At 42.2% G+C, this 19,197-nt stretch overlaps 1 protein-coding gene across 6 annotated transcripts in view; it reads right to left on the minus strand.

Moving 5' to 3' along the window:
• The window catches only part of abi1a (abl-interactor 1a), a 41,314-nt gene that overhangs the window by 4,654 nt on the left and 17,463 nt on the right, over positions 1-19,197 (minus strand). For 2 of the 6 annotated variants that reach the window (XM_041066330.1, XM_041066329.1), the window contains exons 3-8: positions 13,713-13,889; positions 9,518-9,621; positions 8,786-8,938; positions 4,331-4,431; positions 2,989-3,114; positions 350-631 (exon numbers count right to left, since the gene is read on the minus strand). In XM_041066330.1, the coding sequence (XP_040922264.1) occupies positions 350-631; positions 2,989-3,114; positions 4,331-4,431; positions 8,786-8,938; positions 9,518-9,621; positions 13,713-13,889 (943 nt within the window). The remainder of the gene's footprint in view (positions 1-349; positions 632-2,988; positions 3,115-4,330; positions 4,432-8,785; positions 8,939-9,517; positions 9,622-13,712; positions 13,890-19,197) is intronic. The other 4 variants (XM_041066335.1, XM_041066332.1, XM_041066333.1 and 1 more) reach the window with 3 other exon arrangements.

Below are 19,197 nucleotides of genomic sequence, written 5' to 3' on the forward strand. Positions count from 1 at the left end.
TGTTAGCAGCCATCGACTGTCTGCATTGTATCTGCTGTAGAATTCAAGGACGGGGCATTCTGCATCAATACTAAAAGAAATCCCACAGTTAGATAAAAAAAAAAAAAAGCCTTAACTTGCATTTTCAGAGTTAAAGAAAAAGTCAATAATTCTCACAAGAATGCAAAGCCTGACCTTGAGAAAACAGTGGCTCACTTGCAAACATGAAATATTGGTCTGTGGCTACAAAGGTTAGCTTGCTTTAGTTTGTGACTGTGACTGTGCAGTTTGGACAAACGTCAGGCTTTGTGCTCCAGTGGCAGTTTAGGATCTATAAAGCAGGCTGGGATTGGTGACGGATGGGCCTTACTTGAGTTCTGGCTGTAGCCAGGAGTGCCTCCATTAATATGAGGCTGCTGTTGTTGCTGCTGTTGCTGCTGCTGTTGCTGCTGCTGCTGCTGTTGCTGCTGTTGTAGTTGTTGCTGTTGTTGCAAGGAGAACTGGGAAGTGACCGACGGAGCCCGGCGGTAGGTGCCCGTGGCCGAAATCATAGAGACAGAGGAGTTGGAGGGATTGTGCCGCGAAATCTGCCGCGAGATGGTTCCAAACTGGGACACTGGAGCGGGGCCCAGACCAGGCCCAGGGGCCACCGCTAGAAACACCCAAAAGACAGGGAAGGAAGAGAGGAAAGATATGCAGGACCAAAGAGGGAAGGGAGTTAGACAGAGGAGACAGAAAGGGGAAGAGGGGGGAAAAAAGCACCCAAAACATGAATCATCAACAGCATAAAAGACAGCATGAGCTTTTAAATACTGATTAGAGCCCCACACCCTCTGAAAAGACACAATCAATAACCAATCAGAGGAAGCAGATGAGCTAGGAATGCAACACAGATTGTTAATTAATAGACATATCAAGAGGGTAAAATGAAGCACAAGAGCCCCAAGAAGTTGTCTGAGTAAATCCTGCACGTCAAGGTTCTTTAGAAAGAGCAAAGGAAAACTGGGGGGAAAGATTCAGTGAGTAAAGAGAACAGAGCAGCAGCAGAACAGAGGAATCCTTCAAGTTTCACGAGAACTGACAGTGAAAAGAACTTCTTTACACTCTTTCGTGGACATGATTATAAATGTGTACTTCAGGGGCTGCAGGGAGAGTTCATGATGGGGTGTATCATGACACAGGCCATCAAAGAATAACCATCTCTTCAAACAGCAGCATTATTCCAACATTAAAAATGTTCAAATATTTAAGGATTATGCAAGCAGCACGAGTGTGTGTGTGTGTGTGAAAACAAAAACAGAGACGGACAGTAGGGGTTAAAGAGCGGTCAGCTTGAGTATTTCCTGTTCATATTTCTAGATAACATACTGTCTCTCAGGAGAGGCCCTGGTCTCAGATAGGGATGGGTGGAACCAGAGGCAGAAAGATTCAGAGCAACACAAGAGCAAACAAACTTCTCCACAATGTCACCAGCAGAAGTAATTCTGGCTGAAAGTGCGCACTGATGCCCTGAGGATAAATCTGCATGTTTCAAGTGATCATCTTGTTGAAGAGCTACAAGTTTACTGGAGTCGATCAGATATCAGCAGCCACTGTACAAACACACACACGAGTTGATTCTCAGCAAACAGCGGAATGCTTTTCAGTCCTGCAGAGCTCTGAGAGTAAATCAAAGCCAGTATCACTGTGATTCAGAATCAATACAACATTTAAAGCTACATCAGGCAATATTGAATGTTTGCAGCACCCAAATGGGTGTTTGAATGTTTTGGAACATCGTTACCCAGAAATCAAATTATGCGACATCAGCTGTGGGTCTAACAGACTCACAATTCAGAGCTGGCTCACTGTTTTGTATTTCGGGTTTCAATTCATAACAAGATTTTGTACCAGTGACCACATGTGGCACCTCTTCCTTCAAATAACTTCTTACATTTTTAGTAACTATTGGCTGGTTTTAAAATAAAGCCAATAAAAAGCTAATAAATAAAAGTATCTTTAGTTATAATTTAGGCTGCAATTCAGGATTAAATGCTGCCTGATGCAACTTTAACCTCACTCATTTTTCTGGTAAAAACCAAATCAAATGAAACAGTCATACTTTACCTGTGGCAAAGACGTCTCATAGCCCTTAAGGTAAATGAATTTTAAATCTTTCTCTGGAAATACTGCAGACACTCTGCCTGAACAGCACCTCACTTGGAGAGTCTTAAAGTTTATCGTTTTATGTTGTAAATACTGATTGCTAATAGCCTTGGAAGTTTTTTGAGATATACAGCGCTTTGAGATTAAATGTAAATTAACAAGTTGAGGGATTCTGCAGGCACTAATTAACTTTAGCCGAACCTTAGGTGATATGAGACTTCTTTTGCAGCCAATAACAGACCAGTGAAGAATTAGAAAGTAGAGTACCACCACCACTGAGGATTAAGAAAAATGCCACCTGAGCTGAACACAAAAAAGCTGATGCATTCTTTATATGAACCACGTAGGAAGTAAACTGAGCCTGTTGTGTCTCCAAACAGAAGCACATATACAGTCTGCTCACAATGCAAGCATCCACGGGGCTCAACAACAAGGAAATCTTGGCTGATGTGTTTAGGTCAGCAAGTTTACTGGCTGAGAAAAGTTGGCCGCAGCCATTAGCTGTCAACAGCCAGATTACCATCCTTCCTTATTTCCTTAATAAGGTAATAATTTTGCCAAGCAAGCACAAAACTGGGGGATAAAGATTTTTTCATTACATAATTCTTTTTCGAAAGCTCTGTCTACTTATCAATGTAAAGTGCTTTCATAGAAAACAACTTTTACACTGCATCATTTGTTTATCTGATGTGTTATGAACAACCCCTGTGCTTGCAGTGTGTACAGACACACACCCATCCATACCCACAACACCCTTATTTGTGCATCTCCGCCAAAGAGAAGATCATAATAGATGAGCTGATTGTCCCCCCTCCAGACAGAGCAGAGATGTCAGGAGGGGTCTTGAGGTTCGAGAAGTCTCACCAATGGGTGGTGGTGGTGGTGGTGGTGGTGCTGGTGGGGCGAGCCCGGCCATGGGAGGAGGAGGAGGAGGAGGAGGAGGGGGTGGGGGAGGCGGAGGGGCTCCCGGGGGAGCAGACATAGGTGAAACTGGAAGGAGTAGTTACATTAGTTTAATACTGAAGCTGGAGCAGAGCCTGTCCTCACCCGCCTCCCTGCACCTCCGCAGTTACATAACATCACATCACTTTACTCAAGAACCCTTTGGGGCTAGGGGAGCACTTTGACTTTGTCAAGGCACAGCTCTGCGCCGCACACACTTGGACACACTTCTTTGTGGTATGAATTGAGTGTTTCCATGGCGACGAGCTCATAGGGGAGAGCGGTGGTTAAGTCCTGTGTTGCTGGCCTGTTCCTGGTGCTGAGGTAAAACAGCTACTACACAAACCTTAAAATATTTCGTCCTCAGCTCAGGTCATGTGCAGAAGTTAAACACAGTACTGTCTCTGGCATGTGTATGGTGTAATGCAGTACTATGTGTAGCTTGTGCGTGGTGTTATGTGGGCCTTACTGTTCCACTGTAAAGCTGCAGGCCTAACGCAGCTTGGCCTATTTACACAGTAGGATAGAGAATCAGCTGTGCTTAGGACACAATGGGCCTGCATAATCCCTGTCTGGTAAACATAGGCTTTGTGTAGAGTAGTCTCACTATCTGCAAATGGACCATTAAATTTACACCTTGTCTAGTAGAGCTTATCACTATTACAGTCATGTATTTTATATTTAACAAAATGGACTTGATTTCTGATGCTCCGAATTTCTAAATTTTGCAGTTTTTAAGCAAATATTTTGATCTAATACTTTCAGATTTATGCACCAAAGGAAACTCTGGCTGAGGCTAACAAAGGTACGTGCATTGTGCAAACAGCATGGCCCTGTATTCTCATCACTGCCTGTCAATGTTTGAAGAGCGTTATCTCATTTTACTCAGGTCAGACAGACCAGAACTCAGCTGATATGAGTTTCTGGGTGCATGATTGTTTGGGAATATAGACAAAAGATATTTTTTTCATTTTTATACTAAAAAGAGTTCTTATCAGGACAGAGATTCTCTTTAACCAGAGGCTGAAGCATGGAAAAGGGAAATAAACTCTCCAAAACCAAATTTAATGGCATTCTCAGGTAGGCTCACAGCTCTGTAAGACAGGGAGGGGCAGGTTTTGTTGCAGGATTTTTAAACACCTGAAGCTAGTTGAGTACAATCCCGCCCCTACCTTATATCAGTAAGGAGAAAGACTGACTGACTTGTACCATTTATTTACAGAAAGCCACTGTTGCCTCTTGCTGTGCAGTTATCAACACTCACCTGGTCCAGAAATGGGAATGGAGGGTGTAGGCACTGCGATGGGAATGCCAATTCCACTGCTGCCACTGTTCTCCCTGCTGCTGCTACCCCCGCTGCTTCCACTGAGGGAGGAGAGAGAAGAGAAAGAGGACACGGTTTTATTCAGGGCAACCTGCTCAGACTGCACAGCAGGTATAACTGCAGATATGTAGACTCCACTGCACCTGAGCTTCTGTCCTATTTAGGATAAAAAGCCTGCAAAACTTTATTTAAGTCACATTTAAGTTCCCATCTTTTTACCTTTTTCTTACTGACTCTTTTGGCTCGTTTAGAATAAGCTGTAGAATGAAATAAATGATGAGTGAGAGAATAAACAGAAATATGGTCCAGGATTAAAATGGATAATTAAGCTTTTAGGATGCAAACCAACCTAAAAATATCTTGCTTCAGATCCTCTAATTGCCCCACAACACTCGAAATGATTTACAGTGATTACCATACACTCTGCGTGTTTAGTTAAACAATAAGTTTTCCTTTTATTTGGCAGTTAGTAATAGAATGGGGGTTAATCCTTGGCTAAATGTAAACCCTTTGTTGTACATGATATGAGCCTGTGCCAAACAATCTATCCCAACACTCTGCAAGCTTGATCATCAGTGAATCACCTAAAATGAGCAAAGACACAACAGCACATTCAGTTTGTTCAGTTTAAGTGACATGAAAAACAAATGACTTCATATCCTCGCTACTAATAACTGTTCAATATTCTATGAAAGCATCTCTCAAATCGATCAGCAGATTACAAAAGCAAATTACCCGCTTCTTAGTTAAAATATCATATTGGACTTATTGGCAGTATTGGATTTTGTCAATATTGCCCTGTGAGGATATAGGACATGGGAATGTCATATGTATGTCAGCTCTGCAGTGGCCTGTATAAGGGCTGTTTCACCCTGTGTTTGACTCTGGGGCTTGTAGATCAATGGCCCGGCCAACTAAATCCCCCCTTCTGCTATCACTCTCTCTCTCTCTCTCTCTTGGGCAGGCCTTGATCCTCATTTCTGCTCCAGTCCCTCACCCGACCTTTCGTTTTTTTCTGCCCCTTTCATCTCGGCTTTTCAGCTGATCCCGCTCCCTGCCTCTCACCCTTAACCATCCCTCGACCTCTTCCCCTTATCTCCTCATCGCCTGTAAAGTGATTCCCCATTCGTCTCCCAAACCCCGGTCTCCTCTGATTCCTTCCATCCCACTGAACCCTTGCTCACTCCCACCTCCCCCCACATCTCTTTATCCCCTTTCCCATCATCCCCCTCTCCTCTCTGATCCATGTCAGTCAAGCCCTGGGGCTCTCCAGGCACACACAGCAGGGGTTACCCCTCTGAAGGATGTTGGTGGCAGTGCAAGCAAAGTATCTGTGGTGATACCCCCCCACCCCGGCATGTTTAGGATTTATCCCATCTAATCCGTCTATATTTTACCTGCTCCTTCCATTTATATTTTCCCCAGCTTTTGCTTCTTCTTTTGTTTCAGAATGCTCACTGTGAAATAAAGGTACCTCCAGCTCCATCTCTCCTGCGCTACCTTCCAGCCTGATTCAGCCTCTACTCAATACAGGGAGTTGTTTACAAATCAACCAAGTCTGTAACACACAGCTAGGCATATAAAAAAAAAAAAAGTTCCAGCTCACTTGCTCACAGCTGACAAAATTCCCTGGAGCCAAAAAAAAAAACACTGTTCTCAGAGAAAATGAACAGAAACTAAAAACAAAACGTGGAATAAAAAAAAAGATGTGCTTAGCCATTGTACCACCAACAGATTTGAAATAACTGGGAGCCAAGAGGATAATCTAAGAGAAAAGATTTAAAGATCCTTGCTTATGGACATTGTTATTGAGGCTTTGGATGTGCATAAATAACCTGAGGTATATAAAGAGCAGAGGATGAGCATGAGGGCTGCTGTGATCTAGCCTAATAATCATATGTAATGTGATTTCAGCTCAGGGCTCTTCGTAAACAACTGACATACATTTTGCCAAAAAAAAATGCACTGAGCTTATGATCTTGATGTTGTACAGGATGATTCAGACAACAAGATTTCAAACTGTGAGCAAAATTCAGACCCTTCAGACATCTTCATTACCACCTTAAAACCCCAGAGAAGTCCCCCAGTCATTATTTCCTGTTTATCTATAATGTTTATTTGCACTCTGAAATGTGCAAAAGGAGATCAGCACAGAAAATGTGACTCACAGGTCACAGGTACATACCATACCAACAACAACAACATACACAGGTATGTACCAACCATACATTGTAGTTGAGGAAGGCTGAGCAGTGTATGCATTGTTTTGCATACCTCATCCACAAAATCTACACATATATACTATTCTGAAAGCATCTAGTTCAGTCTGGATGGTTGAGACAGGAATCCAACTTTATACAAACAGTGTTAGAACAAATCTTATTACCGGGACTCTGCAGTGAGCACGTTTTCTAAAAACAATGATACCTACGTGTGACAGGGTAATCTTCCCCACAGAAATATATTAGATAATAACGGGCATCGTACAGAAGGAACACACAGAGGCCTCTATTGAATTTAGACCTCAGCTGAGGATGGCAGAGACTGATGAGCTGAATAAGCACGGCCAACTTTTAGCCTGTATAATCAAATAGTGATGCCACAGCAATATTAGCTGAAGCAGGGCGGGTATAGTCTGACTCTGAGGACAGCATCAGTTTGTTAAAGGGACATTATAGTGGCTTTAAACCACAGATCAGTAACAGCGATGCTACACGGCCAAAATATCTGCCTGTTCGTTTTGTTGCTGGTCCGCAGCCTTTAAACAAATGAAGACGCTAAGTACACAAAGAGCTAAGGTTTGGTTTTAAACTGAGAATGTAGAAGAAGCACTGAGTAATTTCTGCGTGAATGAGCAGCTTTGTACAAAAAACACACGAGCATGAAAGAGAAATTGGGCGAAGGGTAGGGAAAATAAAAAGTTCTATAATATTTATGAGCATCACAGTCAGCATAATAAGCTTTTTAGCTAATGAGGCGACTTCACTCACTCGTAACTCAAATTTGATGAAGGCGCCTCCCGCTTTCTGTGCATGGAGAATTCTGGGGAACAATCCTTGAGAGCCGTGTCCAAGGGTTTGAATGCTGCAGTTGACTTAGGGGTTTTTTTTTTTTTTGCAACCGCACTTTATAACGGAGGCTTTTACAGATATTAATATCAGTGATTCTGGCCGCGGTAAAAACCCTCCGAGCCTTGTCAGACAAACACTGGATTTAGTGTAGCGGAGGAGAGGAAGAGGTGTGAAAGAGCTCTAAGCTGCTGAACTAAATGAAGAGATTAGAACTATCTGACAAGAGAGGGGGCCAGTGCTTTTTGGAGAGCTGCTTTTCTGACATTACTGAAACACTGAGTACACATTTAGTGTTCAGTTTAAGGTGAACAGGTGTAGATGGAATAGATGGAATACTAATTCCACTCATATCTATCAAAAAAAATGGGAAAAGGGTTTAAAGTGTCTCACTTTCCATTAAAAGCTGTGCATAATTTATTAATATCTGAATTGAGATTTCAGAGACTTTTATCCATAAAATTAGCTTTGCAGAATTATATCTTCAACTTTATTGTATCAGCAGGGGGCAACAGTGTTTGCCCTCTATCAGACTGATATTTTGAGACCAATACTGACTCCATATTATCTACTCACTTTTCCATCATTAGTCTAATGGTGCTTTCCTTAGCCAACTTAAAGTTTCTTTTTATGTATTTCTACAAACACATCTTCAAAATTTTCCCTTTTTTGTTTTTGGGTTAAATACTGACTTGACTTGTAGTGTGAGTGTCAGTGTTTGCATTGATCTAGCTAAAAGGTAACTAAAAGGATCACAGCTGATGTACAGTGGGCTGCATATGTGTGAAAACTGTCATGCATTCAAAGACATTTGAAGGCTGAGATAATGTCTTCAAGATGCAACGTGAGAGACTGTGCTGATGGAGGAGGCGTTGCTCAAGGAGACAATGAAATAGAATCCAGGAAGATCAGCCTGAGTGCCAGAACAATGTATTTGATAAGCCTCCACACACAAAAGCCATCTCATGACTGTGGAAAGTTATCACAGGAACAATCATTTCTGGCTCCGTACATGACAAAAGTATTTGACTGGCCAGTAGTTCTTAGCTGGATGACGTCGTGTCATTGATTTTAAGGCAAAAGCTGAGCCACATTCTCCTTTTTTTGACAGATGACCTTGTATTGCTCTGCCCTCTGTGGCGACAAAGCACCGATCTCACTAAAATGTCCGAGTTTCTTCATATAGTGCTGTGGTCAATCTGAACATGGTTTAAAGGTCCAAAACTCAAAGATACTCATTTTACATTCAGATAAATCCTCACATTTTAGAAGCTTTTGTGTGTTTGTGTGAATGACTGTGTGCATCTGGTTTTTCCCTCTCATCTACCTGTGTGTGCGTTGCCTCTGGTTGAGTGACGCCGTGCGTCCGGGGCTGTGCTGCTGGCCGTGCTGGCTGCCTAGTCGGGCAGGGCTGGTCATGTAGTCGTTGGGCACCGTGGGCGGCTTCACTGGCTCCAGGGTCTTGTAGGGCGTGTTGCGTCTGCAGCAGCCCAAAGATGGAAAACGAAAAGCAAACAATGATGAATCAAAAATGATCATAGTTCAGTGCAAATCCTACCATCAAAGCTATGAGGAAGCGATCACCGGAGCGTAGTAAATCCTATCAGTTTACGCAGCTGGATGCTGTGTGCCACAAGCTGGATGTGAGTACATCACAGTTTACTCCTGGAATTAATATCTGATTAGTGTCGCCAACTGCTGCTGTGCATCCGACCACGACTGGCGTCATCAGGGTATGAACCTGAACTTTTATCTCACAACAGATAAAAGTTCAGGTAAGTTCCCAAACATTTTTGTTTTTCCTGGTTCACTTTCCTCTCAGATCAGTTAAAAAAAAAAAAAAAAGAATGTTCTGCAGCATCAGCTCACATTTATTTAGTAAAAAGCACAAATGCTCAAAAAAAAAAAAATCTAATATAAATAAGTAAATAAACGTGGCAAGTACTTTAACTGCATGTTCTTTAATCGTCCCAACAAGAGCCTCATGTTTTTTTCATTCAGTGTTTGATAATTAGAGGATTAGTCTTTCCTTTCATGGTGACTAAAATGGAAATCTTACCCGAGCGTGCCACGCCCTGACATCGGAGGGCTCGGTGGCTTCTGCGTCGGTGGATTGGTCCTCGATAGCGTTCCTCCTCTAATTGACTGATTGTTTCCATGTTGCTGTGGTTAGAAGAAAAAATAAAAAAGATCTTTATTTAAAAGACGAATTACTTCAGACACAGTGGGCGATTACTACTACGAAAATCAAAGGTTATAGGCTGCCCAGATGACAACGCTTCAACAGCAAAGGTGTATATTTCAGTAGGTAATATTTGATGGGTTATGTAATTCCAACCCAGCTTGTGTAGATCTCAGTCACAGGGTGACTGCTGCTGATTGCAGGTTAGAAACCTCTGGGTTGCTACAATGAGGTTTCTTGCAAAACACTTTGTCCTGACTCGCATGTAAATACAAAATAAGAAAACAAGTTGAGTTTGAATCTGGATTTTCAGTACTGCAAAGTCCAGGATATTTGTACAGTGTAAAGAATATATGTGCTGTCTGGGAAGCCTATAAAGATTTTAAATAAACTACAGAATAGTTACGGACGACATGACATGTAAATTAAATGACATGTACATAGTTGCTAAATTGACAGGGAGGGTGTTACAGATCCTTTGACTGTGTGTTCTTGACTAAAAGGACTACAGGTCGGTTAATGGGAAAGAACAAGGGAAATGACAACAATAATCACATATAGGGGTTTGCTGTGAAAGGGACATAATAGCAAAATGGGTCATGTGACAAACCAGACTTACCTTGGCTTTTAACCACTTAGTGTGGGCAAAGGAAAAAAAAAAACAGGAGAGAGACAGAAAGAGGGCATGTCAAAATGGCCATGACTAAACGGATCAGTCAAAGTACAAGCGAGCAAAAGAAAATGATTCCTCGTTGTATTTACACTGAATAAACATTTAGCAAGAGCTGGGCAGGTCAGCAGTTACAAATCATACAACCAGAAGAAAACACTGTCCTGACTGTTGCCCTCGTTACTACAGTACCACACCCAGCGCAACAGTCAGACTGGAAGGAAATCTCTGGGATCTGATGTTTAGAGCTATTGTGCACAAGAAAAACAAGTTTTATCTTAACAAGGCTGTTCTGTCATTAAGAATTTTACCTTTGTACATCAAAAATCTGTCGCACAAATATGCACTGTAAGTCTACTGGGTACATCTGTGTTCATTTGGTTGGATATTTTACACATACTCAGGTTCGGTCTCAAAATAATTTCAGATTATCTCATTCCTGGCAGGGATAAAAAGCACCCTGGTACTTGTGTGGGCCGATGTCAAAGAGAATACGGAGCCAACGTAGCAGCGGGGTTGATCTGCAGTTTGACAACTGCAGAGTCAAGTGGCTCATCTATAATGCAGTGTCCCCAATGGCCTTTGAAGAAAGCACTGTAGCATCACAAGACCATGAGAGAAAGAGAAACCAAAAGGCATAGTCCTGTATGAAGTGATCTCTGCCCCTTCAAAAACAGAAAACACCTTCAGGCTGTGAATAGTAAATTTCACGTCCAAATTTCACTCTCCCTGGGTTATCACAGCTAGATGAGATTCAATTTACAATCTAGGTCATACTGGAAATGCCAAGGCCTACTGCAGCCTTCCCTTATCTTCCCGGCAACTGCTGTATCTCTGTTTTGCTCCATAAACCAAATCGTCAGCATGGAAATGATTTGGTAACGTCCAAGTTGAACTGCGGACAGACAAAAAGGCTTAGCATGTGGAGCTGGGGTGAAAATCCAGAGCGCTGCAGTCTGACAGAGCTGTTTGAGTCTGTCGGGTTTAAAAATGCGTCCAACTGGTCAACATATGACGGTGACTAACTGTTTTATGTTTAATAGCCTCTCGAAACTCGAAATCAGGACATTCAGTTCTTGGAGATTGACCTGATGACCTGCAAACACCACACAAAAAATATGACAAGTAAGAAAAATACCAGAATTCCCCAAAAACCAGGACTATCCCTAAGTTAATCTTGCAAACTTATAACTGACAACACAAAATACCCAGGGTTTGCAATCTAACTTCAAACACCTGACAACATCGTCCCTGGATTCCTGAAAGCCCAGCTGACCAGATTAAGCATCAGCTGACTGGGGGAATAAATCTCATCTTTCGTATTAATGCTAAAAAGCATCATGTCACTGTCAGTACGCCTTGAGAGGACGGAGGAACGCCATGATCTGTCGGCTGTGAGACTCCAGATGTGGCCGGCTGGCTTATTGATATAATGCTGCCATATCCAGAGAAGTATCAGATTATCTGCTGGACGAAATTCACCTTCTCTTTTGTCTCAATTCCTCTTTTTTTTCTTTGTCACTCCGTCAAATCTGAGAACAGCTTCTATTAAACAATATATATTAGGGATACATAATGTTTCTTATCTGTATTACAGCTCACAGTTGATGTTTAACTATACAAACACTGTGTAAGGCTATAAAGTAAGTTTAACATTTAGGCCAATGCAAACACTCACATGCACAGGCAGTGACTTTCACAGTTAACTGTTGCCAATAGACATGATTTAAACTCCCATTAATGTATTGATTCTGGTCAGTAAGTAAACCATGCCTATAGATATTCTATACAGGCTGAGCATCTGACAGCAGCCATCACAGGATACTATATGAATTAATATGGCGTACTGTTATTGAATATCGATTGGCTCTTTGGGCTGTGACATGCATAGGGGAGAGGAGAAGGAGATGGAGAAGAGAGAGTGTGTGTGCATGTGTGTGTGTGTTCCTCATCACATTCACTAACTAAATGCAGCATCTCTAAAGACAGTTAAAAAGGAGAAAATCCACTGAGAGCAGGCCCAGAGTGATAGCTAATGTTCTTAAAATAGATGCATCAAACAGCCTCAAAACAGTCATGAAGCACAGTCATGAAGTACTTTGACACTATTGTGCAACCACATATTCGTAGCCTGTTTCTGAGCAACTTATTTTATTTAATGTGGACTCTGGGTGATTTACATGGATCTCATTTGAGATAATTCCCTTTCTTGCTGGGAGTTGGATGTCTGTGCATCAACTATAGAGTTAGAGCCAGGAGACTGTTAGCTTAGCCTAGTAAAAAGACTAGAAGCATTTTTTTGGCAACCAGGAAGTTCCTTCAACCTCATCTCACTCTCAAAGACAGAGTAGAATAGAGCATTTCTAAAAATGTAGAACTCTTTATTTAGTTTTAAGTACATAATGTTCATACTAATACGTGAAAGCCTGGTCTTTGGCATGGGAAACACACTCAAATAAAATGCTTCACTCCACATTAGCCCTTGCACCCTTTCACCATGACGGAAGGGTCTAATATAATTCCCTACACAATAAATTGAGAGTGGCACAATGGCTTTTATCCTGCCTTATCAATGCCTGTAACACTACGGGATGGTAAGGGCGAGCCTCTAATCCAATCTGTCTGACAGCTACAATTGATTGGCTGATTGATGAGGCAGCGGAAGCTGGAGGGAGAGGATGGAGATCGCAAAAATGCCTGCGGCCATCAGGAAATGATGTCATTACCACCGCTGTCAGGACGACCGAGTGACCCCTAAAGTGAGCCCTAATGGCAGGGAGGAAGGGAAAATCTCGCCCTTGGATCATTAGAGTTTATCACATCAAAATCAGCTTCTTTACCGCCTTTCGGATTGTCCTGATGTGAAAATAAACTACAAATCTAATTGTAACAGTATCATTCCTCTACAAAGGAAGAGAAACTCAAGAACGAGATTACGAGAGCGGTCAGGGCCTAAGTGCCTTTAAAAACGTCTCACAAATTTCTCCTCACTCGCCATTTCCACTACACTCTAAGAATAGAGCTGTTTTCTGAAAGCTACATGATGTAATCACTTTTTTAGTTCATCTCCACCCCCAACCTGTTCCCACCAACCCACGCTGAAACATATTCCTGTAGGGTCAGAAGGGGTGCTTTCTGAAGATGAAAGCAAAAGCACAAGAGATAGAGTGTGAGCGAGAAAACGAGTCAAAGTGGGAAGAAAGAAGAGAAGGAGGGAGATATGAATACCTCTGGCAAGAAAGAGAGGAGGGGGAAGGGAAGAAAATTAGATATAGTACAACAAGAAAATGGAATAACAGGGGCAGAGATAAAGTGATGGACTGAGTGAAGAGAAAACTGACTGGAGAACAGATCTGAAAGGAGAGAACCAAGACAGGCAAAAATCAGGAGGAACCTGCTCACCTTAACACCATGGCCGACATCGTCCAGTACAGTGTAGTCAATAGGCTTCCTGATGTACCTGACTGGCCGCTCCATGTTAGCCGGCGCTATGATCTTATGGGTCCTCGACGTGTTCTTGTTGGTGGTCAGGATCCCGATCTCCCGCCTGGCTACCTTCTCTTTATGGATGTCCACGGTCTGTAAATGACACAGTGAAGACAGAAGAGAGGATGTGATTGATGCCACAGTGGAAAGTCCAATACACCAGGGACCTCTGGGACTGAATGAACCCGTCATACGGCAGCTTAAGAAGGTTTAATTAAATCATGAGGTTGTGCTTTTCATCACCGGGGTCTTAATCTTTTTACAACAGCCAGTGCGCTCTAATAAAATCGATTGCGGTACAACCCAGGCCCTGCACAGGAAGCATGTTCATCTGAACATTTCTGAAATTAAAATTTTAATTGATAGGAATGAGTTTACTGGCACCAAATTATAAATTATTAAGGGAAAAATCTATAAAAACTTGAAAACATACTGTTAGAGTGATGAGTTGGAATTGAAAGTGATATTGGGAAGTGAGTACTGAGTACATATTCTCACAGATTTCTATTATCAGAAAACTGTCTTTCATCTTCCTTTTGCAAAATGAGAGGGACAAACTCTTTTGCATTATTTATGCTTCTGGAGACAAAAAGCAAATTCCTACTCAAATTGCATCAGTGTTTGACTAATTATCCAACCTTTAAAAAAAATGAATAACTTTAAAGCTGTATTAGGAAACTTTGCTAAAAATTGGATATACTGGCTTACAGTTTGAAAATTAGCTTGTCTTTGGCACGTTTGCTTGATAAATGACTAGAATAATTAAACAATTATCAAAATGGCTGAGGGTTAATTTTCTGCCAGTCGACTGGTTAATAAACTAATTTGATTCAGCTCTAAAGGCATGATGGACGATATGGCCCCTGCATACCGACCATCGTGTTCAAATCTTCCACAGACCACTGCATTTACATCCCCTGCCTCTCTTTCTCATTCCCACCGAGCTGAGAGGAGTCCAGGAGCAGCTGCCCTTCCAATGAGAGATGAAAGGCTGCTATGTCTGCTGAGGGCAGACCAGTAAAACGATGGTCTCTTACAGAGGGGGGGGACGGAGTCAGCAACCAGCACCAACAGAGGATTCCTTTCATGCCACTGGGATCTGGAGTCGGCCTGAGCGCTGTCTCTTTATGCTGCACTGTTCCACTGTATGGCCAATTTAGCCTTCAAGTATCACTCATCCCAGAGTCGCCTGGTTTATATGTAGTCAAGTACAGTGCAGTCAAGTTGACATCTCTGGATAATGTACAGTCTAATTTTAAACTGTGACATTAATGAGATATAAGCCTGAGAGCTGACAGCTCTACCACCTATAAAGGAATGATGCAAAGAAGATTCATACAGGACACACAAAGGGCGAAAGAGGATGGATCGTTCAAAATTACAGAAAAAAGGCAAATCAATATTTCATAACTGGCAAAGCTGCTCATACATAATTGCTCCCACAGAGACTTCCCATACAAATGGGAAACATCCGTTCTGTTCCAATGCCCTGTTGTGTCTGTTTGAATTAAGAGGGATGACAGAGCATTGACTACAGGCATCTTTTTTAACCTGAGCCAGGCTCCCAGAACATGAGAGGCTCCTGATGTAAAAACAGCACTGCAGTGACGAAGTCTTCCCAACGAGACAACCAAGCCAATGCACAAATGTTCAATTTTAGCAGCGCTTCAAACTCCAGTGTGTAAGAGCTCCACCAGGACTGGTTTAACAGATCAACTCTGCAGCTCCGAGACGAGGCTCAAATTTCAAACTGTCATAAATCATGATCATCTGGAAACAGCGAGGCCAAAATCTAATCAGTCTATTTGGCTTCCATTTGCAGGGGGAGTAATGGGCTTCAATGATTGGCTGTGAGAGACCCTGACGGAATAAGGACTGAAAGAGGAGTTGAGAATAGCTCGATCATTCTAGGTCTGGTTTTCCTTCTGAAACAAAGTGTTAACCTCATTTCACCTCACAATGACCCCCACATGTTGACTTCTCTGGCTGCAATAAAGATCACTGTAAAGTCATGAGCATGGAACACTGTTATTAGATATGAGGAAGTGCATGTTTACAGCCAAAAAGAGGAAAAGTTTCACCACAAACCACTGAAAGAAAGTCCGAAACAAGAGAAGTGTAGTTAAAATATTGTAGCTAAACTGGGAAAGCATGTGGCCTTGGCTGAACATACTCCCCTTATCAGACAACAGTGTGTGGACAAACATCATCACAGATGGCAAAGGGGGGAAGTGAGACGGCGACGTGGTGTATGAGCTCATCTCCTTCCTGTATGCCGAGAAAGTGGCCGTTGTTGTAACAGCGCGGGTTGATGTTAACGGAGGGGTGCATTCGAAACCACGTTCTTATAAAAACTGCCACTCAGCGTGCGGTTGCGTCCTGTTGACTCGATCAGCTGCTGCCAGAGAGAACTCCAGAACCCCCACCCCTCCCCCCACTGACTGCTTCTACTGACTTTTTAACTGGCACTAAAGGTGTTTACTTGATCCCAATGGTCCATCTGTTAGGTGGAAAGAGACTGAATACATCTTGCCAAACTGAAAGGTGGATGATTCACATGTGTTCTCAACCACTGTCACCCATATGTTTGAGGCCTGCAGCAGTTTTCCCAGAACACTGAGCAGTTTTGGCTGTGGTGTTTGGCTACTCCATCAGCTACAGGCTTTTAGGATTTACAGGCCTCCTCCTCTCGCTACCCTCTCCTGTTTGAACTCCTCTTTTTACTCTTCACCTCTGGTATCTTCAGGCATTCCCTCCACTCATTTCTTCTTTTGCATCCTTTTAGTTTTGGGTTTTCTGCATCCCTCTAATTCCTCCCAATTCTCCCCACACCCAGACAAGAGTCACCCACCTATATGACTAGTCTGAGAATCTAGGTCATACATTGGAACTGCTGCCAACACCATCGTCGTCATCCACACGTTCTAGCCAGAGTCATAGAGATCATTTTGAACTCGGAGATTTCTTCCCATTTTGGGATACGAGTGAGTCAAAGCAGTGGCTGCCAAGATGAGAGATTCATGTTGTGTTGTTAGTAGCAACAAGTGCCTAAATATTTGTGATTTATTTATTTTCTTTTAAATCCAGACTGTTGCCATTTTGGTTAAGACTGCGCTTGGAAAGTGTGCATCTCCGAATGGGATCACACAGGATCAGCTATTTTTAATGTTTGAACTTCAACACCCTGGAATCTAAAAAGGTTAAATTATGTCACACGGTGAAACATTGACATGTTTACCACCCTGGACATGCTGGGATCACTTTTTGGATACCAAAGAGACGATGGCAAAAGATGTAGTGTTGTAAAACACAGCTTCCCTGGACAGAGTCACTGCTGATTAGGAGACAGTCTGTGGATGAATTTGGTCTCAGGTTTCTTTCTGCTATTTGTCTGAATTTCACAGGCAGAGAAGGTGGTTATACAGTGTTCATTTCTCTGCTTAACAATTTATGGCTTGGCTTGTTATTGTTTGCCAAAAGATTCCACAAAGTGAAGGATTTTGTTGGTTCTTCTTGTCTCACTAAAGAAAACATTTCAGTGATGGGGTTCTTGCGGGGGCTATACTGATTTAAAAACTCTGGAAAAGTGAACAGATTTGTAAGTTGGACATTTTACAACCTCTGGTACTTAATGACAATGTTGATAAGAAAGTAATGTTATATAGTCCTGTACTGATAGCGGCTGTGGCTCTGTGGTCTTAAGTAGTTATTTTTATATGATTTGTGCATCAGTGCGATTAAGTGATTTTATTTCTCAGGGTTTTTTTGTGCTCTCTTAGCCAAATATAGACATTCCTGACTGGTTATCTGAACAATCTCTCCACTGATTTTCCAGAAAACCTACTATATCGTGATCTATCTTGATTCCATGTATTATGCATTTGTAAAGTGCTGACGGAGGACTTTATCCACATTACCCACCTCTTTCTGTAAGTTATGTTTCTATCCTAGTGTGTTCGAAATTTGTTTTTTGTCAAATATTAAGGAGACTTTTAAAAGATAAGAGACATCTAAAAGGAAAAAAAAAATAAAAATAAAAATATATATATATATATATATAAAATGCTGTATAATATTCCTAACAGTTTGGCACTCTGAAGAAATGTCTTACTGTCTGACTCTTCCACCATCTCAAGTGTGCTAATGAATGAAGGATGTTCCTCCACTGTGTATTGTTCTGTGTGTGTTTAGTATGCTTCATGCTCTGATAAAAGTCTGTTTGACTGAAAGGGTGTATTCAGTGGAGATCAAAGTGCATGTGCTTTGATTTCTTTCACTGACACTGTTTTTTTTCTGCATCAAGCATCTTTTTAGACTTATGGCAGTGCTGGGACTGGGATTCTTTCCACCGTGACCCTCTTTGACCGGGCCTCTATGCCGAAACGCTGAAATACATTGCGCAGTCAAGGGGGAGAGTCGGGTAAGGCAGCAGTATTTGGGAATCTGGTCACACATTGACAGAATGTGTCCACAAAACATCAGCAAAAGGGGGAATAAATCTCTCAGTCCAGTGGCACAGCCAATCAAAGGGCCAGGGGATGGAATTTCGAAGCCTTGCGCAAACGTAACTTGACAGCTTCCCACCAGACAAACACGCCCTGTTCTAGAGCGTGAGGTAAGCAGTGGCTGAAAAGAAGATAAAAATGCCCGTATACTTTGATATGGGACTGAGACAGCCGGTTTCACTTCAGCACATGCTGGAGAGAGAAGAAAAACAGCCTTTTCAGCGTTTTGGCAGGCCGGCCGCTGGATGATGTCCTCGATAAAATGCCAGCTATGCACAAACAAACACAAAAAAGCTGAACAGCAATCTACTGTAGGCGTAGTAGGGCTGAAGCGGGTACTTACACACAACGTGGGGAAAAGCCTATTCCTAGACAAACACACCCTACATACCAATGTGTCTGTGTGCATGTGTGGTTAGCCAGACCAGACAAATGTGCCAATGGTTAATGATAGAGCTGTACTGTAGATGATTATAAGACTTAAAAAAAAAAAAAAAGTTTCAGCAAACTGGCAGCGAGACATCTTCATCGTGCTCCTCTGAGATGCCACACACACACACACACACATCACTGAAAAGCACTCATTTCACATGGTATGCTGTCCAGGAACATAAGGACATGAACTATTTTTACTCTTGTGTAATATCATAAACCACAACTACACATGAATTTGAAATACGACGCGGCTGAGGGTCTTATTAAAGGTCAGTCCTGGCTGAGAGCTAAGATAAGCTTGTCTTTACAGCAGTCCAGGAATTGGACATTCTTGTTCTGTGGGATTACGAGGAGATAATAACCATGAAGCACATGTCTGTTAAACACATTTGAACCTCAATTTCAGGCTTACTATGCAAGAGGATTTATCAGAATACTTGAGGCTGCCAGGTGAAGACAGC

Source organism: Toxotes jaculatrix, chromosome 20 (genome assembly GCF_017976425.1).
Source record: "Toxotes jaculatrix isolate fToxJac2 chromosome 20, fToxJac2.pri, whole genome shotgun sequence".
NCBI lineage: Eukaryota > Metazoa > Chordata > Actinopteri > Toxotidae > Toxotes > Toxotes jaculatrix.